We start from the raw sequence: 24,886 nt of genomic DNA on the forward strand, positions 1-24,886 counted from the left end.
TAAGTTTTGTTCATGTCTTCATATACTACTGCTATCTTTTTGAAAGAAGGCTTCAGCTTCGATTACAAAATTAAATCTTACATATAGAAAAATTATGTGCCTTTGGCATGGGAAAATATCTTCATGTTAATTCTCTTAAAACATTTCGGAAGACAGGAAATGGAGATTTTTTTCACTTTTAAGTATTTCAAAGTAGATTTGATCTTCATGGTATACAGAAGGGCTCAATTTCAGTTTAGATTTTATTATTGATTTAGTTCAGAGATGGTTTAAATTTTTTGTTTGATAAATTCAACCAATTTTATGCTGTTGGCTAGTACACTATGTTATTTTCGCTTTACTAAAGCTTTTAGTTGTGCATTTTAATACCTTGTCATAGCTTCTTGAGTAAAAATCTTAACACTGACCAATTTTTGAAAATTTTTCATGTTTTGCATCATTTCTTGGGTTTTACATTCCATATCCAAAGAATGTTTTTACTTTTTCCTTTTCATTGTCACACCATTGATCAGAGCATAGTATGAGATACTGATGCAGAAAATTACCATCAAAATGCTCAGTGTACCCAACCTGTCTAGTGTTTTTGGGGCCCATTGCCTTCAGCCATGTTATTTGGACAATTCAAGCTGTAATGTTAAAATAAACATTATTGATCCTTCCTAGATCAGCAGTGTACATCTATGTTTTGGAAACCACATACAGTATGCTAAAAGCAAAATATAAATTCTGCATGATTAGTATTTGTTGTCAGTGTAGAGTTGGATCCGTGGGAAGAAAATATGAGATGTTATCCAAGTAAAATAAAATTGGCTCGGAAATATTGTCAAAATTCTGTCAATGTAACTTAATCCACCTTGCTACTTATAGAGTATAAAATTATTGTACTTTATTTCTTGTTAGAACAACCCAAGACCAATGAATTACCAATTCCAACAGAATCTGGATTACTACAGGGCACGTGGTGCTGAAATTGTAAACAAGACACGGTAAGAGTTCCAGATGGGTACAATGTTGCACTTGCTATTCTACCAAATTGTTTTTTAGACAAAATGTTTACTTTTGGGATTGGTTAAATAGCTAAACCATAATAGCATAAGAAATTGTGCTCTTCATGCTTACTTCATTTTCAGTAAGCTTATTACTAATATTTGATATCACTCTACTTTGCTTGATTCTTTGGTACCCAAAAAGCTAAGGTGATTAAAACAGTGTACAATATCATAAGTGTAATTACACTAGTGCCCTTGTATATTTTTGAGGTGATATTAACTCTTACATTGATGGTATTGGAGTCGAGATAAAATACTATTTATGTTTCTAAGTGCTCACTGTTTCTGCATGTTAACTATGTAATTTGTGCACAAGGGCAACCAAATCCTTTTGTTTCACAACATTTGTTAGTCTTTTTTTAAACAATGAGTGTTTTCCATTTTCCCTTCTTAACTCACATTTCTCCATCTTATTTTCTGTTTGCTGTTTTCTTAATCTACTTACACTCTAGCCTGTATCCATTTATCATCTCATTGCATACTTCTCTCAGTTTTCTTTCACACTAAGCTTTTTACCATTTCATGTAGATTACATTCTGTCCTCTCTTTATCATTAGTACAGTTTGAAAATGGCTACAGATCAAGCAGTGGTCCTTACGTTACACCACTAGTATGGAAATTATTCTGTTCAAGGTTAACCTAATCTTGGGATTTATCCAGAAACCACCATTGCTACAACCTTTGCCATGATTTTCTATCTGTGAGGTGTTCAAGCCTTTCCTTTCTGCTAGAAATAACAGCATACCATTAAATAGCACCTTCATGTTGTCATATCATGGTGTTTTATGTCTCCCTTATCTATGTAGGGTCTGGTAATATAACTGATTTGGGTTAAAGCATGAGCAGTTAACAATAATCAATTAACTATGGTAGTGGTGATTGATTAGTCTGGTTGCAATCATCTCATTTGAGATGTTGCATGTGGAAGTGTCTCTAGAAACCTGATGATTCTTTACATTCATTTGAGCATACCCGTGTTTTTGAAGTATGTTTAATTATTGACATTACTAATATGTAGAACTATATTTTGAGTCTTAAATCCTATTCAGTTTCCTATTTTGAATAGAGAATTCTTGCAAAATTGACCACTGTAATGCTCCCATAAATAGTAAGGAAGATTATCAAAGCACTTCATGCTTCACGGTAAAGATCTGGGTGACTTTCCATTGAAATCAACACCATGCTATTACTTGATACAATGGCCATTATAAGATAGCTGGAACAATACTATGCCATGGTGATTCCGCTTCTTTACACTATTAGAAATAAATCAATTCCTCTATAGCGTCAGTTACAAATGTTGAGGTCTTCAGCAGCATATGTGACAACTTAGAAAATCGCTTCTGCAGCTCTGAAAACAGAAAAAAAAAAGTCTCCTCAGATATTCAATCAGGGAAGTCCAACTTAATGTCAGGAAGGAAAAACAAGCTTGAACTCAAATTGTTTTCAGATGCTACCAGAGTTTAAGTGATATTTTTGGTGGTAGAAATGATCTGTGTTCCAATTGTATCATTGTTAAGATACTTGGTGTATAAAGGCAAAATACAACTGTACTCTGCCCTCAGTGGTCACCTTAATAGGTACAGGACAGGAATCTTGTGTGGGTTTCTACTGCTGTTCTGTTTCTAAGATATTCAAACTACCCTGTCTGGCACCAAGAATTACTTCATGGTCAAGTCAATTAGATCACATTTCTTTTCCATTCTCATGTTTAGTCTAAACAACAACTGAACATCTTGACCAATGCTGCTTGCCTTTATACATTGAGTTGCAGCCACATGATTGGTTGATTAGATATTTACATTAACAAGCAGGTGTACAGGTGCACCTAATAAAGTGGCCATTGAGTGTTTCTGTCAGGATATGAGCTAATATGACAGAATAAACAGCGATCAAGAGAGATGAAAAGCCCTACTTGACATAACTGTAAAGGGACCAACATACCATCACAAGATAACAACAGCAAAAACCGATTTAGTATATCTTGTTGGAAAACATCACTCTGGCATGTGTAGGTTTTATTATCATTATGAAACTATTGAACACATTTTTTTACAATGTGAAGTATATAAAGTTGAAAGAAAGCAGGCTGCATTACTATCTTTGAGAGTTGATAGTTTTCATTTAAAAACTTTTAAGTTATGGATGTGACTTTAATTCACAATACAGTCGGCCCTCCTTATCCGCGGGTTCCACATGCGCGGATTCAACCAACTACCCGGAAGTTCTCTCTCCAGCACTCGTTGTTTGAGCACGTACAGACTAATTTTTCTTGTCATTATTCCCTAAACAATACAGTATAACAACTATTTACATACCATTTACATTGTATTAGGTATTATAAGTAATCTAGAAATGACTTAAAAGAACAGGCAGTCCCCGGGTTATGAATGAGTTCCGTTCCTGAGTCCACCTTAAAGTCGGATTTGAATTTGGAACAGGTACATCCGGCATTATTTAGCGTCAGTTAGTCAAATGTTTTTCTTAGTATATAGTACATATTTTACCCTTCTATGCATATAAAACACTTAAGAAACATACATATTTCATTAAACCACTGCATTCCTTAGTAATAATTGTAGCTTTCATTGGGGCAGAGCCTTTCACATCCTCCATTAAAATTGTTCCGATTGTTGACCGACTGTAGCCTAACGCTTTTCCAATGACCGATGGCGTTTCATCTCTTTCCAATCGCTTTATTACTTCCACCTTATTTTCAATTGTGATTGTGATTATTTTCATGAACAGAAACACTGCAGATTCAGAGCAGCGCCGCCGGGTACTAATGTCCGCTGCACTGAGACATGTTAAATAAAGTCCGGGGTTCCACTGGGTCCGAAGGACCATCGCACTGAGACAGATTAAATAAGGGACTTGAGCATCCGCGTTTTTTGATATCCACGGGGGATCTTGGAACCAATCCCCCGCAGATAAGGAGGACCGACTGTATTGTCTTTCATTATTTACAATCAATAGGGCTTTGGGGGTAATTTAGTTTTCATTTGATAAAGAACTAGTAGGGATTTTATTTCCCAACTCTCTACCCCACACTCCTGTCCAGTTGGTAGCAGTAATGACTGCCAACCGTCATTGATATTCAGAAGAAGAAGAAGAAGAACCCATTTGGCTCTCACTAGCTCTTAGTGCTTACCTCTTATACCAATGTAGTGAAAAATGATAACTAGTGTAAGAATATAGAATGTAAACTGTCTTTTGAGGAAAGCTTGCGCAAACATGTGTCCACCTGAGATTAGAATGAGATTATTACATTAAGTATGTGTGAACCGGGGACGTCACGTGATGATGTAGGATCGAGACGTGGAAATCCAGCTCTCCCGTAAAAAAACTAATATATTAATGTTTCAGTGAAGAAAAGTTAGTAAATATTTTCTAAAAACTACATCTAAACTACTCAGGATTTTCCTTAGATATGCCTCCTAAACAGACAAAGAAGAAAACTTCTACTTTGCAGACAGTACAAGCTGGGCCAGCCACCATGAAGAAGCCTCGGACTCAAGTGCATCTTACCTCCGGCAATATAGAACAGGAATCGGCCGCAACATCAACAGTTTCCAAGAAGGAACAACAGGAACTGCGTGTGCGCAAAGGAAGGGACATGCGCAAACACGAGCAATTCGAACTACAAATCCCAGCTACGATTGGAAGCGGAAGTGAAAATGAACCCAAAGAGGATTCAGACTCTCCAGAACAAACAGATGAAGATGAGGAGGTAAAAGAAGAAGAACAGGAAAAGGTTGGAGGTGGAAGATATTTTGGAGGCATAAGAGAAGCTTTGGCGCAAATAATGCACGAATTAAAAGAATTAAAAACATTAAAAATAATAAAAGAAGATATTAAAAATATGAAGACTATGCTTGATAAAATGGTGAAAAAACAGGAGAAAACAGACAAGAAAGTAAAAAGCTGGAAGAAATAACGGGAGACACTATTGATAAAGTGAATAAAATGGAAGATAATATTCTTGCCTGGACATCAGAAAGAAAATGACTGTTAGAAAAAATAGACGTGCTTGAAAATTTTAGTAGACGAAATAATATTAAAATTGTTGGTCTTAAAGAAGGGATAGAAGGAGAGGATCCAATAAAAAATTTTTCATAAATGGATCCCGGAAAATTTGGAAATGGAAGGGGGAATCCAGTTGATTGAAATCGAAAAGTTCCACAGAGCCTTAAAACCAAAACCTCAACCTGATAAAAACCCACGACCAATCTTGATAAAATGCTTAAGATATCGAGATAAAGAAAAGATCCTGAAGGCGGCTGCCCAACGTGCCAGAAAGAGAAACGGGCCATTGATGATAGAAGGGAAAGCAGTTCTTTTCTATCCTGATATAAGTTATGACCTTTTGAAGAGAAAGAAGGAATTCAACCCAGCGAGGAAAGTTTTATGGGAAAAAGGCTATAAATTTATATTGCGCCACCCGGCAACACTGATAATTTTTTTGGATGACAGAAAAAGAAGATTTTTTACTGATCATCGGGATGCAGAGGAGTTTGCACAAGAACTTCCAAATATTCACCAGACGCAGTAAAGATTTATAAGTGAAACAGATTAAAGATGAAGATGGGGACACTGAAGTGAGTTGATGGACATTAAGGACAGAAGGATATTTAAGTATACTTTTAATTATATGATACAGGGGGTGATAGGTAAAAATTTGAGAAATATTAATTGAGAGTAGTGATATTATTTTTTCTTCTCTTATATATACTTTTTTCATGTTATGGGGGAGCTGGGGAAACTTCGGATTGGTCACTATGGGATTCACGTGTGTAATCATGGCGTTTGCCATGACCCACACAATGGAGGGGAGTAATGTTGTGTTTTTTTTTTCATTCACAACATTAGCAGGGGGGTTTTTTGGGTTTTTTACTTTATTATCTATTTTTCTTTTATTTTTCTTTCTTTGCCTGGATGATCAGCGGGGAGGCGCATAGCAACATGGAGAATTTTAAAATAATTCCCCAAGATACTATGAGGGTTGAAATATTATATATTATTATAGACTGGAGTAATCCCATTAAAATAATGACTAATTTACTGAAGTTTTAAAGTTTTAATGTTAATGGGCTTAATGGACCAGTGAAAGGAAAAAGAATTTTAACATACATTAAGAAAATGAAAATAGATATAGCTTTTATACAAGAAACACATTTGACAGAGATAGAACATCAGAAATTAAAAAGAGATTGGGTCGGAAATGTTATAGCAGCTTCATTTAATTCAAAAGCGAGGGGAGCTGCAATTTTGATCAACAAAACTTTACCAATTAAAATACAAAATGTATTAATTGATTCTGCGGGAAGATATGTAATTATACATTGTCAAATATTTTCAGAACTATGGACTCTTATGAATATTTATGCACCAAATGAAAATGATGTAAAATTTATACAAGAGGCTTTTTTGAACTTGGCTGACGCACACGATAAAATATTAATAGGTGGAGACTTTAACTTTTGTCTAGACCCAGTTTTAGATAGGTCAACAAAGGTTGTTACAAAATCAAAAGTAGCAAAATTAACTTTATCATTGATGAAAGATTTAAATTTGATTGATATATGGAGAAGAATTAACCCAAAAGAAAGAGATTATTCATTTTATTCAAATAGACATAAAACTTATCCAAGGATAGATTTTTCCCTACTATCAGCGAATATTCAAACCAGAGTGAAAAATATAGAATATAAAGTAAGAATATTGTCAGATCATTCCCCTTTGATAATGACAATGATAATGATGGATAAGGAGGAATCGATTTACAGATGGAGATTTAATTCAATATTATTAAAACGTCAAGATTTTTGTGATTTTATGAAAACACAAATTCAGTTTTTTTTAGATACAAACTCTCATTCAGTTGATGATAAATTTATATTATGGGGAGCGATGAAGGCATATTTGAGAGGCCAGATAATAAGTTGTACTTCTAAAATTAAGAAGGAATATATGGTAGAAATAGATCAATTGAAAAAAAAGATTACAAAATTAGAAAAAGAATCTCAAAGATATATGACAGAAGAAAAACAAAGACAACTTGTTAATAAGAAGCTACAATATAATACACTTCAGACATACCGAACAGAAAAAGCAATTATGAGAACTAAACAGAGATATTATGAACTAGGTGAAAGATCACACAAGATTCTTGCTTGGCAGTTAAAAACAGACCAGGCCTCCAAAACGATAAATGCAATTAGAACAAGTGTAAATAAAATTAATTATAAACCTTTAGAAATCAATGAAACTTTTAAAAAATTTTATTCTGAACTGTATCAATCAGAATCACAAAATGATATTGTTGAGATAGAAAGGTTTTTATCACAAATAACTCTCCCAAAATTGAATTTGGAAGAACAGAAGGGATTAGATGTGCCTTTTACTTTAAAAGAGGTCGAAGAAGCTCTAGGATCACTTCAGAGTAATAAATCTCTAGGAGAAGATGGTTTTCCACCTGAATTTTAGAAAAAGTTTAAAGATTTATTAATTCCTCCTTTTATGGAGCTAATACACCAAGCGGAAAGAACGCATAAACTTACAGAATCTTTTTTGACAGCTATTTTAATAGTATTGCCAAAAAAAGACAGAGATCTTCTAAAACCAACACCATATAGACCTATTTCTTTGTTGAACACAGACTATAAAATAATAGCAAAGATTTTATCTAATAGATTATCTAAATACTTAACAAAATTAATACACATGGACCAAACAGGATTTATTAAAAATAGACAATCGGCAGATAATGTAATTTGGTTACTTAGCATAATTTATTTGGCACAAAAGAGGGAAGAAATGAGTGTGGCAGTTGCTTTGGATGCAGAAAAAGCATTTGATAGATTGGAATGGGATTTTTTATTTAAGGTATTGGAAAAATATGGATTAGGAGTATTTTTATAAAATGGATTAAAACCTTTAATACTAACCCCAAAGCTAAAATGGTGACAAATGGCCAAATTTCAACATCATTTCAGTTAACAAGGTCAACTAGAGAAGGTTGTCCTTTATCACCTGCTTTATTTGTGTTGGCGATAGAACCATTAGCTGAATTAATTAGAACTGACTCAGATATTATGGGTTTCAGAGTTAATCAGGAGGAATGTAAGATTAACTTATTTGCTGATGATGTTCTGATTTATCTAACTAACCCATTGCATTTGTTGCGTAAATTATCTTCTAGATTGGAAGAATATGGGAAAATATCAGGGTACAAAATAAATTGGGATAAAAGTGAAATTCTACCCCTTATTAAAGGAGATTATAGTCAATGTCGATTAGTAACTCAATTTAGATGGCTGATAAATGGTATAAAGTATTTAGGTATAAGAGTTGATAATGATATAAAGAATTTATATAAACTAAATTATTTGCCATTATTGAAAAAAATTCAAGAGGATCTTGATAAATAGATGATGTTACCAATAACATTAATAGGTAGAGTCAATGCTGTAAAAATGAATATATTCCCTAGATTACAATATTTATTCCAAACACTACTAATACAATTACCGCAGAAGTTTTTTCAAGAGTTAAGTAAATGTGTGAGGAAGTTCCTTTGGAAAGGTAAGATGTCAAGAATATTGTTGGAAAAATTGACATGGAGATTTGACCTAGGAGGGTTACAATTACCAAATTTTAAGAATTATTACAAAGCAAATCAACAGATTTATTGCATCTTTTTTTGATGAAGATAAACTGTCATGGATTAGAATAGAATTAGATAAAATAGGAGAAAATATACCAGAAGATTTTATATATAAATGGAAATCTAAATGGATACAGGAAAAGAAAGAATCTCCTATACTAAAACATTTGATTGATTTATGGAATAAGATAAATGTTGATGATGAGATAAAGAAATCTTTATTAGCAAAGAGACCTTTAATTCAAAATAAACTTATCCCTTTTACAATTGATAATCAACTTTTATATAACTGGTTTCACAAAGGGATTAGATATATAGGAGATTGTTTTGAAGGTATATTAATGTCATTTGACCCATTAAAGAATAAATATAAAATATCAAATAACACTCTTTTCTGTTATTTCCAATTAAGGGCTTATTTAAGAGATAAACTGGGTCAAACAATGTTATTGCCGAAACCTAATGAAATAGAAACTTTAATTCATAAAGGAAAAATTTTAAAAATTATTTCTGGTTTGTATAATTTGATTCAAGAACAGGCAATTAAACAAGGAATTCATAAGTTAAGACAAAAATGGGAAACTGATTTGAATATTAAAATTGATGAAACAAGTTGGTCAAGATTGTCTTGACAATATGACAAATACAATAAATGTTCGACTAAGTTTAGTGCAATTAACTTTTTACATCAAATATATAATTACACCACAAAAAATAAATAGATTAAATTCAAATTTATCTGATCAATGTTTTCGATGTAATCAAGAAATTGGTACTTTTTTACATTCTACTTGGTCTTGTTTTAAAATTCAACCTTTTTGGACAAATTTAAGAGTTTTACTGGAACAAATTATTGGAATACAACTTCCACATAATCCAACATTATTTTTACAGGGCAATATTGAAGGGATAAAATTGAAATCCTAATGGAATAAATATCAGAAAGAATTCATAAAAATTGCTTTGGCAGTAACCATATAACCATATAACAATCACAGCACGGAAACAGGCCATCTCGGCCCTCCTAGTCCGTGCCGAACTCTTAATCTCACCTAGTCCCACCCACCCGCACTCAGCCCATAACCCTCCACACCTTTCCTGTCCATATACCTATCCAATTTTACCTTAAATGACACAACTGAACTGGCCTCTACTACTTCTACAGGAAGCTCATTCCACACAGCTATCACTCTCTGAGTAAAGAAATACCCCCTCATGTTTCCCTTAATCTCCTGCCCCCTAACTCTCAAATCATGTCCTCTTGTTTGAATCTCCCCTACTCTCAATGGAAACAGCCTATTCACGTCAACTCTATCTATCCCTCTCAAAATTTTAAATACCTCAATCAAATCCCCCCTCAACCTTCTACGCTCCAATGAATAGAGACCTAACTTGTTCAACCTTTCTCTGTAACTTAAGTGCTGAAACCCAGGTAACATCCTAAAACCCAGGTAACATCCTAAAATAAATAAATGTAGTAGCCAAAAAGGCTATTACAGTTACTTGGAAATCGGATTCATACTTAAGTATAGATCGTTGGAAGAATGAAATTTTTAGCTGCATTCCACTTGAAAAAATTACTTACAATTTAAGAGATAAATATGAAATATTTCTGAAAATTTGGTGCTCTTATTTACAAAAAATAGGATTAAATATATAGGTGCTCCAAAGGTAAAATTATTGGTTATCTGGGGAAAGAAATAAATATACATATTAAAGCTATTATGAACTCCGTGGAGCATGTGGGGATCTTCTGATATCCAGGCACTCTTTCTTTCTTTATTTTTTCTTTTTTTTTTTCTTTCTGTAACCTATTTGAAAATTCAATTAAAAAAAATTTTTAAAAAGTATGTGTGAACCTAAGGGATGGAAATGAAAAGGATATTTACTCTTGTGGGTGAATTTAAAACTAGAAGGGATGTTACCTGTTTGAGATGGATGAGTTTTCTTATCTCTGTGAAGTTTGATCCTTTTGAAAGGAAGGTGCAAGCTGCGACTTTGAATAATTTTGAATTATGTACGTCCTGGGAGTAAACAGGAATGTGGAGATGAGGTCTAAAATCCATCCCAGTTCTAGATTCCTTCACAAGGGAAAAATCATTGTTTCAGTTTCACCTTTTCAGGCTCCCTCAAAAGCCTATATGAGAATGGTGAGACATTTATGTTCTGAATTTCATATATGAAGCTGCCCGCATCCACTAAATAGCAACGTGTTATAGCCGCACTATTTTTAAAAATCTGCATTCCTATTCTTCCTGAACTTGTGTTTTCCCACGTTGAGTATTTCCTGATGAATTTCTGCCCATTAGCTTAAACTATCTATATTCCTTTTAGACATTTTGATCCCTCTATACAGTTTGATTTCCTCCCATATCATGGGTTAATGAATCTATTTTCCAACAGTGGTGCTGAGGCATTATTCCATACATGTACAGATTTAAAGGAGCAGATTAGACTACAGCAATTTCAGGGGCATTGATCTGCAGTCAGTGGTAGATGAAGTTTCCCAAAGTGATTTTTTTTTTCCTGTCGTATACTTTTGAGGATAAATAACAGAATTAACTGATCTGGCAGCAGAGACAATTGGTTCACCATTGAAAAGAGATTATCACTACGATGGGGTAGCCATACAATGGAAGTATAGTAGCCAATATTACTGCACTAGTGAGCAAATGCTTTTGACTTTCTGAATATCTACATATTTCTACATAAAAAATTTCCACGTTTTGACCATAACCTATATAAAGAAGTTATCCCTAAAATACATCTCAAAAATGCATTTGTTCATGGATTAATGTTTTTAGCAATTTCACCTGATACTTTGGTTCTCAAATTGATTGCTGATGCTGTTAAGTTGATAAAGGAATATATTAAAGTGCATCCTTCAATATTTTTTTCAGTGCTGGGGCAAAGGTTGCTCCTCTCAACATCAATAAGGTGTCCAGCAGCTTAATGAACTTTGGACGGAGGCTGATAAATCCAGCTATCTTAGTTGGAGGTACCAGTAGTTTACAAAGTGTTGGGACAAACTACAGCAGCAGTCCTTCACCCCAACCACCTTCTCAAAAAGTAATGGTGGAACACACCCATCAACATCAACAACAACGAATGATGAAATCTGAAAGTATGCCAGTACAACTTAGCAAAGGTAATCAATGTTATATCAGATTCTACAATACCTTAGTGATACAGTAACTAAATAATTCATTACACAGTTGTTTTGTTGTCTCAGAGTTCATTTGCAATTTAGCATTTTGAGACACAGTTGGCAGACCCGGAACCAACTGGAGTTGCCAGAGTTCTAACAAAGTTCGATATGCAATGCTCCTTGAAAATTGCAAATCACATTCTCTAAATGCTTAACTTAAGTTTGGCCATTTTTTAAAATTAAGGATCTACATGGAACACTTGTTAAATAGAGTTTACACTTTGCCCACTAGGCTGTTGATATCTGGTACTCTGTCTAAAAAGACGTTGGGGGCAAAAATAATCATTGGTTTAAAATGCACCAAGATGAACACTTGATATGCCGAAGCTATGATCCAAGAGCTGGGAAGTGATATTAGGCAGTTTTTATTTTTTGCTAACATAAACCTATTAAGCTATTCCTGCAGTATCATAAATGTATCCAGCTCTGTGGATTCACATTAATGGTGTCATATCAATGCATTGTGAGATTCCCTTTCGGGAATTCTCCATATGTAGTTATAGTACCCCATGACTTTTGATTCGGATTGCCAGCAATTGCAACCCTTCATGTCTCTTATAATAAGGTAATGTCTCAAAGACCTCTATTCTAAACTAAAGAGTTCGAGTTTCTCTAGATATTTTTTAGAGAATGATGTTTGATATGCTGAGGTTTAATTGTGAAGTTAATTGTTTTCTTACTGTAGAAAATTTCCTTTACACCCTTCTTTTAGATCTCTTTTACAAGTATCAGATGGTACTAGATCATGATCACTACCAAAGACTTCTCATTGATCATTTTTATAAAGGAGATTGATAAATTTATACATCTTCATCTGCAATTACTCCCTGTATGAACTCACAAAATGAATTAAAAAAGCACTTTCAAACTATTAGGAGTCAACTACTATTGTGAATCAGAGATTTGATGATAATCTTCTTTTCCAAGTCAATTGTAGGATTCAATGTCATGCCTGTGGAATAGCAATCCAGCTTTACAGTGAATGTGTAGCTTATCTCAAACTTCCTTGACTGAAGTTTTTTGATCCTGAACAGAAAGTAAATTTACAGAATAACAATGAAACTTGTACCAGTTACTACAGTAAACAATAAATAATTTGAAGATGGAACTGCAGGAAAACGATACATTTAAAAATGATTTGGAAGAATAAGCTTTCAGCCTGTAGGCAATGAAACGTAAAGCAACCAAAGTGATTAGTAGTCAGACTTGCATAAAATCATACATTTTCTTTTTAATGTAGCATTTGTTTTATTGTAATTAACTAACTTCTAATTTACTGTTCTATTGCTGTTTGAGCTAAGAAAAGGCATCTCATTTCTTTATTGACTTAGAAATGACTATGGATAACTCCAAATGTAACTTATGAAATAATAATGATCATATAACCATTAATTTATATTTATTGAATTAAGTATTGCCAGTTGTAGTTACTCCAGTGAGTGGATGTGAATGCTTAGTGGAACACTATTTTTCTGGCATTTAAGATTACTACTTTAGGCATTCACAATGAAATTGGTTTGATTAAAATTAAGTGCAGTTGAGAGAAAACTAAAGGGTTTATAACTAATTAATTTTCTGAAAATAAAAAAACACATTCTGGAGCTCAGGGCAAATAAACCATTAAATGCATTCTCTGCATTTTAATTCTAAATGAAACATATACAGTAGCTGGTGCCTCAGGTCTACGTTGTTTATTTTTTCAAATTTTCAAACAAAATATATCAAAAACATTTTATGCATAATGTTTTTCACAAAAGAAGCACCAGTTTCTTCTTCAAGTTCTGGGTTAGATGAATCAAGCTTTAATATTGGTAATTCAGACAGGAAGCTTCCATTTAATTCTTCAAAATCATAAGTGTTGAAAGAAAAAAAAGCATGCCAATGTTCAATGAAAATGAGAGTTGTCTGATGTGTTTTTCAATGATTCTCAGCAGCTGGACATCACTGGCAAATTTGGCTTTGTAACCAATCTTCAGTTGCATTGAGGAGGTACCTAAGGGACCACTTTTATTAACCACTGGTAACAGTTTGACACAACTAAGTAGCTGGCAAAAAAACCATTGTATGTATTAACAGAACTTAAGGTGTAGTGCTGAAAGATTGGCAGATAATTAACAATTCAGATAAAGGGAAATAACATGTCTAGTGAACTATAAACCAATTAATTTTAACACTAGAGGCAGGGAAGATTAAAATATCGAAATATATATACTATATACAACCTTGATATTCTGTCTTGCAGGCAACCCATAAAAAACTCTACATGATAAGGACCCAGTGTGGCGGGGGGGGTGGGGGGTTAGAATCAATAGTGCAAACAATAAAAAAATAAACAATTATTACAGAGAACATGACCTGCAGAATCCCCGAAAGTGAATCCACAGCCACAGAGCCCGTTCAGCAGTAAGGCGAGTAAACCTCAGGGAATAGTGAGATGTACGCTGATTTGCTTTCACCTTCGGCCTTAGCACCTCAGTCTCTTAATCTGGCTCTGCTCCAAAATTGGCCACACATTAGTTCATTTTTTGTCCTTGGGCCCAGGCCTCACCGCTTCAATCTGGTGCCAAGTCCACTCCAGCAGTGGCCAAACATTGGTTCATTACTTTCTCTCTCAGGCCTGAACTCCACCACTTCGATCCAGCTCAAAGTCCACTCCAACAAAGACATTCTCAAGAGTCCAGTTCACTAGATCCTTCAGGATACCGCAAAAATGCCAGGTTATACAGACAGTTCAAAAGCACACCTCTCCAAGGAAAATTACGGGCTGTAGATTGCAGTGATCATAGTCCAGAAAAAGCAAAATTAACAGTGTAGTTAATAGTTTAATTTGCTGCCGTAAAGTATCAGCGTGTCTCGCCGATGCTGAGCAATTAGCCAGAATGAAAAGGAAAATCATACTTGATCATTTACCTTCACCAACCTTAACTGACATCAGTGAACTAGTTGTGATTTTTTGTTTGAAAAATTCAGACACTTCTCCCACCTTGGTATGCTTTGAAGTCCTATTATCAAATTTAGGTACACAATAACAAAACTAGCAGATAGTACTACCTGAAGAAAACAGTTTCAGAAATGAACAAATTTTAAACAGTTTCAACAGCTCAACTCAATAGCTGTAAGTGGTACCAATCTGTCTGAGTCACAGAAAGATTACAATGTGGAAAGAGGCCTTTTGGCCCACTGAATCCACAAGGCTTTACACAAAAGCAATCCAGTTGGAATTTGAATATGTTTTTAACTCTGACTTGGTGAGTGAACTATTTAAATACTTCTTTGTTAACATCATTATGGTCTACTGAAAAGAACAGATAATGTGTTTAATCATAAAACCAGAATACAGTGGGTGCTGAAAATCAGCATACATACAGAAATTGCTGGAGACACTAATCAATAGAGAGGTTGAAATTAACATTTCAGATTGGTGATCATTTATTTGAATGAATACAATTGTAGCAGTTTTTAAGAAGTATCAAAGAGAGAGCTTTAAAGGCAAAAAGGAGCTATTGTAATAAGACACCAGACAGGACTAAATAAAAACTTAAATTTATAATGCATTTCACAACCTTAGAAAGCAGCAGGAAACTTGATTGCCCATTAAATATTGTGAAGTGTAGTTACTGTTGATGTAACAACAAATGGAAGTGTTACAGTGCAAAGCAAAGTATGGTTTAAGGTGAGAGGGGAGAAGTGTAAAGATTTATGAGGCAATTTTTTTATACAGAGTAGCTGTTGCCTGGAATACACTACCAAGGGAGGTGGTAAAAGCAGCTACAATAGTAATATTTAAGAAGCATTTAACCAGGCAAATGAATGGACAGGGAATAGAGGGATATGAACCTTGTATGGGCTGATGGGCTTAGATTGGACAAAGATCCTCTAGTTGATTTGAGAAATGAGTATTAATTTATTTTTTCCAGAACCATCAGATTTTACTAGTGACATTCTTACTTATACATACCAAATAGCCTACATCAAATAACTGGTTCATAGCTTCTACAGTTTGAGGCTGAACCCTCAAATCCAAAGTTACATCCTCAATTTTTATAAGGGCATTTACAAGGACAAAAGCAAAATTTGTCTAGAACAGACTGGGAACATAAACTAAGGGATCAAGCAGGGGATATTTATTTCATTCTTCTCAGCAAAAACCCAACCCAATCAGAAAGGGCAACTCAGTAAGAAAGATGGTTAACAAAGGAGGTTAAGAAAAATATTAACACTTGAATATATAATGAGGACTGGGAATTTTTCAGAAACCAGCAGCAGAACAGTAATAAGTTAATGAGGAAGAAAATTGCTAGTGAGAGTAAGCTGGTAAGTAACAAACATGAAATGTTATGAATATATTAAAAGAAGGTAGAATAGGTAGATGTGAATAATGGAAAACAAGGAAAATGCAGAAATTTAAATCAATAGATGTCAGGCACTCCAAATATCCCAAAGAAAACAGATGGACTAGTTTCAAATCAGAGGGAACAAATAATAATGGGTTATATCTGAGGGACAATGTATTGCAAAAGCTTTTGGGACTAAAGGCAAACAGGTTGCCAAGACCTGATGACCTGCATCTGTGGGCTTTAAAGGAAGTGGTTGTGCAGATAGAAAAGCAATTGGTTGAAGTTTTTCAAAACTCCGATTTCAAGAACAGTGTCAACAGGAAACTGTAGGCCAGTTATTGGGAAGAATAAAAGAAGTCCATAATTGTGGAAGAAGTAGCTCTTCCTTTAGGGAAAAAAAAACTGAATACAATAGGACTCTATCAGCATTGCTTTATGAAAAGGAAATCATGTTTGAAATATTTGCCGGAATGTTTTGATGATATTACAAGCAGAGTTGATAGAGTAGATGTGGTACATTGGATCCTCTGGAAGGCATTCAATAAGGCTTCCACATAAAGACTTGTGCACATTAAGGCCAGTAGACATGAGGGCAAGTGTGCTGACTCCAGTTGAAAACTCTGTTATATTGAAGAGTGTGACAGAATAAATTGGTCTTTTTTGGTCTGGAAGGAAGGAATGCCCAAAGGATCAATTTTTGGCCTTCTATTATGCATTATTTATTAATAATAGGAAAGATCTTGAAGCAATAGAGAAAGAGTGCCAAAGAGACTCATCAGGATATTGCCTCAAATGGAGAGCAGGGGAGTATCGAACAAGGTTTAAGATGAGAGGGAGATACTTAAAGTAGATATGAAGGGTAAGGTTTTCACACAGAAGTTTGTTTTTAAAAGAGATTAAAAGGATAAAAGGGCATAGAGAGGCGCAGGTATAATACAGGCAGATGGGGTTAGTATATCTGGGAAGCATCAGCTTCAAAGAAATGGACAAAAAGGATCTATTTCTGTGCTGCTTGGTTTTATAATTTGGAAGAGGAGACAGAACGCAGGACATCTAAGTTTGCTAACAATGTGAAAATAGGTGGGTGGGTGGAAAAACACTTAGTTGCGATCATTCAGACTTTGCAACAAGGTATAGATGGGTTGCCTGAGTGCACAAGATCTTAGCAAGTAGAGATGGAAGAAGCTGCAGATGCCTGAATCTGGAGGGGAAAACAAACTGTTTGAGAACTCAGCAGGTCAGACGGTACCTGAGGAGGGAAATGGACAGTCAACATTTCACATTGAGACCCTTCATCTGAGCAAATAGAATTTAATATGGGGGAGGTAATATGGTATATACTTGGAGTAGAGTGAAATGTTTTGGTCCCCTAGTTTAAGAAAAGATACACTAGCACTGCCGGCAATCCAAAAGAGAATCATAAGGCTTAGCATGAGTCTACTTAGCAAGATAAGAGCCCACGGAATTACAGGGGAGTTACTAGCATGGGTGGAGCATTGGCTGATTGGCAGAAAACAAAGAGTGGGAATAAAGAGATCCCATTCCAGCTGGCTGCCGGTTAGCAGTGGAGTTCCACCGGAGTCAGTGTTGGGACCACTGCTTTTTACAATGTATGTCAATGATTTGGACTATGGGATTAATGGATTTGTGGCTAAATTTGCCACTGATACAATGATAGGCGGAGGAGTGGGTAGTGTTGAGGAAACAGCCTGCAGAGAGGCTTAGATAGTTTAGGGAAATGGGCAAAGAAGTAGCAAATGAAATTCAATATTGGAATGAGTATGGTCATGCACTTTGGTGGAAGAAATATTAGTTAGATAGGGAGAGAATTCAAAATGCTGAGATCGAAAGGGCTTGGGAGTCCTTGTGCAGGATACCCTAAAGGTTAACTTCCAGGTGAAGAAGGTGATGTTGGCATTCATTTCTAGAGGTATAGAATATAAGAGCAGGGTTGTGATGTTGAGGGTCTATAAGGCACTCGTGAATCCACACTTGGAGTATTGTGTGCAGTTTTGGCTCCTTATTTTTGGAATGATATACTGACAATAGAGAGGGTTCAGAGAAGATTCACGAGAGTGATTCCAGGAATAAAAAGGTTACTGTATGAGGAACGCCTGGCAGCTCTTGGTCTGTATTCCCTAGAGTTCAGGAGAATGAGGGGAGGGGGGGATCTCATAGAAACATTCCGAATGTTAAAAGGCCTGAACAAATTAGATATGGCAAAGTTATTTCCCGTGGTAGGGGAGTCTAGGACAAGAGGACACAACTTCAGGATTGAAGGATGTCCATTTAGAACAGGAATGTAGAGAAATTACTTTAGTCAGGGTGGTAAATCTATAGAATTTGTAGCCATGAGCAGCTGTGGAGGCCAAGTCATTGGGTACATTTAAGGCAGGGATAAATAGGTTCCTGATTAAAGGGTATGTGGAAAAGGCAGGGGAGTGGGGATGACTGAAAGAATTGAATCAGCCCATGATTGAATGGCGGAGCAGACTCGATGGGCTGAATGGCCTACTGTTCCTATACCTTATGGCCTTATAGGATGAGAGTACTGTGCTAATATGAATCGATACAAAAGTTAGACCTGTATTCTTTAGAGTTTAGAGAAATGTGGAGCAATTTTATTTAAGCGTGTAAGATTCTACGGTGGCATGACTGTAAATGTTTCCATTAATGGGAAAGTGGGTATGGTTATGAAATAAGGGGCAAGTCATTTAAAACTGAGATGCATAGGAATATCTTTTCAAGACATTTCTTCTGATCTCAGGGTTGAGGATGCTAGATGACTGAGGATAATTAAGTGAAAATAAATAAATTTCTGAAAGATTGGGAGATAGAAAATATTATGGAGCTAGCACAGAAAAGGAATTGCCAACAGTCAGCCATGATCATACTGGTGAGGTCTGAGGAGCCAGATGGCCTAATTCTGCTCTGTTTCTGGTGCACTTGTTTATTAGAAGCATGCATGCATGTAAATTCTTTTAAGTCATTCAGTTGGAAGAAAATAGACCTCTTAATAACAAACAGGGCAGTAGCAGTGAGTGAGTCATAGAACTTCTAGATCACATTTCCAGTTACTTAAGTATATCTTTAGTTGAATAACCAAACAGGATGAATAACAGCAATGTAATAGAATTAAGTCTAATAAGATTAAGAAGCTACAAAAGATTGTAAATTGAAAATATTAAAGCTGGCTCAACCAAAGGCTCAAGGAGTCAATATTCTAAGAAACTGAGTCTTATGGACTAGTAGTGACACAGTGACAGTTTGAGTCTGAGTGACTATGTGGTGAAAAGGCAGTCCTGGTCTTTAGAATGGAAAAGCTGTGCTATCCAGTAGCCTGTTTGAGGCTTTAGTGACAGAATTGCATTTGACTGAGATGCTAATGCTGTCAGATGCCTGCAAGTACTTCTTGTCTAGTTGACCTGGTAACTTAATAAGTAAATATAGTTCCCAGTCTGACTTTAAAACAGAAAATACTAGAAATGCTCAACGGCAGGCTGCATCTGTGGAGAAATGGAATTAATATTCACAGTAAAATCCAGTAATTTATTGATTCCTGGTTTATTTCTGAGTTGAGTGAACTTGTTTGGATTTGTGGTTTTAAAATTGAGCCTCTTGGATACAGGAAAGAATCTGTCAGGCTTTTGTGTCTGTTTGCTAACCTGGAAAGAGGTTTGTGTGTGAGAACTTGCACTGGGCTAGATTCTGTTATGATGTTTCCAGGGAGATATAACTTGACCCTCACTATTATGATGGAGAGAGAAATGATTTTTTTAAAGTATTGAACTATAATGTTTCTGGTTTTCATCAGTAATAGTTAATCTGTCTTTTAGATTAGTTCCTCATATTTTTAACACTGAGCTATACTGCACTGTTATGAAGTTCTTCCTGTAATGAATTTCCTGAAGAAAGAACAATTACCACATGAAAAATATAAAAGTCTTTAAAAATTTGATCCTGTCTGTGCAAATAACTTTTCTTATTTACTAGGACAGATAGTTACAGGAGATGATGCTAAGGCTTGTATCCCTGTCAAGACTATTACTGAGCTTCCAGGTAAAAACCACTGTAGTAGTCTGCTTCATTAGTTGGCTTTTGTAGTTGTTTGTGATCATTGAGGCATTTTGTGGTTTGTTGCTATGTGCTATTTCATTCATTTCATTCATGGTCCATTGTCAGGCATTCGCCACTGTGGGGCAGTGTTGTTCAATAAATACATGTATTTCAACATATCGGTGTTAGTGTGCTTGTTTGCATGTTTACCTGACAATTTAGGTTTTGGCACTTTATTATGTATTATATATTAATAATAATAGTTGCCACTCTGCAGGAAGTATGTGATGACAGATCTGTTTGCTATGTGAGATAGAATACATCAATCTCATTTTTTCTTTGCTGCACTAAATTAAATCTCTTAAAATACCACACTCATTGTTGCTGTCTACCTTACATTACCCTGGCCTCATTAATCTTCTGCAATTCCTGGTTCCCTCTTCTTGACTGGACTCTTCTTACACACTTCCTGGTATGTAATAGTGAAATTCATAAATACAGCAGGAAGCTCTTCTGGAGTCAGTAATATTAAAACTTTACCCACTGCACAATTCAGACATTCCTGAAACAGACTTAATTCATGTCAAGCTACTTTTCCTGTCTGAACTGCAAGTAATATAATGTATGCAATGGAGCAACATAGAATCACTATTGATTGAGCAAGCCAAATCCTGAAGGACATTAATAGCCAAACTATGCTCACAGCAGTTGTGAGAGAAGGAATACATGAGGAAAAATTTGATTGACCTTATTCTCATCAATCTGCTTTTCATAGCATAGCAACAGTAGCATAAAAATGAAGGATGTTCATACAACACCTGAAGAGATGGTATCCTGTTTTCACATTCTGAATGATGGCATGTGACTCCTTCACCATGATAAATGAAACAGATTTAGCAACTTGTTTTATAAGTGGTCAGTAATGTACTTAACCACACAAGTGCCACGCAGTGACCGTATTCAGTATCTCTCATTAACGTTTAAAATGTTAATATCTCTGAAACACTCACCAACAACATCCTGGGGATCACCATTAACCAGAAATTTAAGTGAACTAATGATGTAAATGCCATGGCAACAAGAACCATTCAAAAGGATAGATATTCTGGAAAAAGTGACCTAATCCCTTATTCCCAAAGTCTTTCTACTACTTATAAAGCACTGACCAGAAAAACAGTCTCCACCTACCTGGATAAGTGCATCTCCAAAGTCACTCAGGATGTCCAATATCATTGAGGACAAAGCAACTTATTTGATTGTCCTCCATCCATCACTTAAACAGATTTAATCTTTCCAGAACTGCTATTCAGTATACCATCTACAAGACTAAAACTAGCAGCTGACAAGTATTTCTTTACTAACTTCCCCCAAAACAAATGAAATCTCCTACCTATCAACAGATGCATGGCTATACCAATTTGCCCACTAAATCAAATGTCATTCTGACTTGGAAATATATTATTGTTATTACTTCACTGTTATATGAATATCCTGGAACCCTTCTTTAAAGGCACAATTTCACCCTGTGGCTTGCATTAATTCATGAGGACATGCACAGTTCCAGGGGGAGGCTAGGCATGGTCAATTAATGATTCACCTCGCTGCAATATCCATATCCCATAAATGAACTAAGAAACTTTACTTTTTTTTAGAAGACTAATTACAGTAAAACACTAGAATTAATGAAAATATGACAATTTATTGTTCTTTTTTAATTTTCACAGAAAGGCACAACCACAGCCAGGTACTTATAACTTTCTGAAGTCTGGTTTTACTTGTCGTAAATATACCCTCTGAAATTTTATCACCACAATAGACGCATTATTGTTATTTTATTTTGTATAGAATAGATAAGAACAGATTTACTGTACATTTACAAAACTAAGTACAGAAAGTAGCTGATGGTGAACAGTCTCTATGTAAGTGTATTTTTCTCAGACATGATTCTCCAAGGTGCAGCTTAATGTCATTTTTAACCTAATCATGATAAGTACTTGTCTCCAGTCTCCCTATTGGAAAGTCCCCAGCTTGGCACCAACAGCTAAAATGCTCATACAGCATAACCTGCATTTATCTTTAATTCTCCTTGTCTCTCTACCATGAAAAGTGTACTTCTACAGTATACAATATAGTCATTTACAAAAGTGATTTAATACTTAATGTTCTTCAATTTAAAAAGTGCTATAAGCAATAATGCAAGCATATTTCAACCAAGCATCAGCAGATGACCAAAGGTTCTATATTTAATCTGAAGCTGCATGCCTGGACATGGGATTGCATGGTGTCAATTTTTGAAAACTACATAAAGTGATTTGCAATTCTATATCGGTAACATCTCATGAAATGCCACTTTGGTAATTTTCAGTTATGTATGCCTGGCCCAATGTTTATAGAAGCCACTTATTAGAAACAGCCTGTGACACATCTCACTACCCGTCAGTGACTGGAACTTCCCCTGTGAGCACTGGCCATTCTGTGGGTGGAGAGAGAACTCAGTTGAAACATAAAAGTTTCAAAGTTTTGGGGATCTTGATAGGGTATATTTGGATAGGTTGTTTGCAACTGTGGGATAATCTGAAACTAGGATCACTGTTTAAGAAAGATGTGGTGAATGGTTGTTCCCTCAAGCCTGAGTGTTTGGAACTCTCTTCCTCAAAGGGTAGTGAAAGCAGAGCCTTTAAACCTTTTTAAGGCATGAGTAAATATATTGTTGATTTCAAGGATTAGGAGATTGGAAAAAGGCGAGAATGTAGAAATAGTGTTTCAGTCAGATGAGCTGCAATCCAACTGAACAGACTTGAGGGCTAAAGTACCCTACTGCTGCTTCTAGTTCATATGTTTGTATATGTACGTCCTCTGACCTCAAGACACACATGACTACTGATCCGACTCCCTGATTACTAATCTAAACCCTTTTCTATAAACCCCAACACTTCTCTCACCAGTCGCCAGCAGGTTATCCTCCCCACAATTTTTTTCCCTGTTAATCCCAGGACTACTTCCTGGTGAGCCTGACATCCGTATTAGGTAAATTATTGGCAGGTATTATAAGTGGAAGGATATATAAGTATTTAAATAGACAGGGATACTCAACATGTCTTTGTGCATGGTAGGTTGCAAATGCTATAGGTCTTTTACAATTTTTCGAGGAGATTACTAGGAAAGTTGTTGAAAGAAAGTGGAAATTGTCGGTGTAGACTTTAGCAATGCGTTTGACGGTCCCGAATGGGGGCTGGTGCAGAAGTTTAAGTTGCTTAGCATTCAAGATAAGATGAAATAGTAAATTGGCTACAACATTGACATACTGGAGATATGTGACTAGTAGTGTGCCACAGGATCAGGTCTGGATCTGTTGTTGTTCACCATCAATTATAATGATTTGAATGATAATGTGTTAAACAATCAGCAAATTTGCAGATGACATCAAGGTTCGGGATGTACTGTACATCGAGGAAGGCTTTCAAACCTTGAGTCGGGAAAAACGGGCTGACAATGGCAGATAGAATTTAATACAGACAATTGTGGGTTGTTGTACTTTGAGAGGACAAACCAGGATGGAACTTACAGAGTGAAAGGTAGGATACTGAGCAATGCAGTAGAACAGAGGGACTTAGCAATTTTGAAATATAGTTTCTTGAACATAGTGCTATGGGTATGTAGGGTCATAAAGAATACCTCTGGCACATTGGCTTTCATAAATTAGAGTACTAAGTACAGGAGTTGGGGCATTATATTGAAGTTGTATAAGACTTCAGTGAGGCTAAATTTTGAATATTGTGTATAGTTCTGATCATATACCTCCAGGAAAGTAATCAATGAGATTGAAAGAGTACAGAGAAAATTTGCAAGGATGTTGCCAGGACTTGAGGACTTGATGTAAAGGAAAAGGTTGAACAGATTAGGACTTTTTCCTTGAAGAATGTGGTGAGATTTAACAGAGATGCACAAAATTATGGAAGGTATAAGATGCAAGCAGACTGTTTCCACTGAGGTTGAGATTGGAACTAAAGGTCAGAGATTAAGGGAGAAAGAGGAAATAATTAAGGGGAACCTGAAAGGGACTTCTCCCAGGTGGTGCTAGTGTGGAAGGAGTTGCCAGTGGAAGCTTTGGATGCAGGTTCCATTACTGCGTTTAAGAGAAGTTTGGATGAGAGGGATATGGAGGGCTTTGGTGCAGGTGTGGATCAATAGGACTAGGCAGTTTGGTATGAACTAGATGGGCATAAGGGCCTGTTTATGTGCTGTAGTGCTCTCTAACTCTATGCTAAACAATCTCTAACTTTACACTCCATTCCATCCCGACCACTCCCTGAAACATTACCTACACCCCAACCAGTAAACATCTACAAACATTCTGACTAGTGTGCCTTTCAGCAAGTAACTGAAAATGAATTCTATCTAACCGTATTTCAAAATTTGCTTCTGTTCTCCGTAGAGAGGAGAATTCAATTCCCTTGAAAAGTTTACAAATACAGAAAACTCCCTAGATTTTTAATGTACCACTTATTCCTAAAATGCAAATGTTGAATGCTCAAGGCACCAGACATGAATCACAGCAGATAAATGTCTT

The 24,886-nt window shown here is 35.5% G+C and overlaps 1 protein-coding gene across 1 annotated transcript in view; it reads left to right on the top strand.

The window, feature by feature from the left end:
• Positions 1 to 24,886, top strand: part of tbc1d5 (TBC1 domain family, member 5) — a 469,693-nt gene that overhangs the window by 380,461 nt on the left and 64,346 nt on the right. Inside the window, exons 18-20 of the mRNA XM_059972347.1 lie at positions 901 to 986; positions 11,616 to 11,863; positions 20,254 to 20,319. Of these exons, the coding sequence (XP_059828330.1) occupies positions 901 to 986; positions 11,616 to 11,863; positions 20,254 to 20,319 (400 nt within the window). The remainder of the gene's footprint in view (positions 1 to 900; positions 987 to 11,615; positions 11,864 to 20,253; positions 20,320 to 24,886) is intronic.

This window comes from Hypanus sabinus, chromosome 6 (genome assembly GCF_030144855.1).
Source record: "Hypanus sabinus isolate sHypSab1 chromosome 6, sHypSab1.hap1, whole genome shotgun sequence".
Lineage (NCBI taxonomy): Eukaryota > Metazoa > Chordata > Chondrichthyes > Myliobatiformes > Dasyatidae > Hypanus > Hypanus sabinus.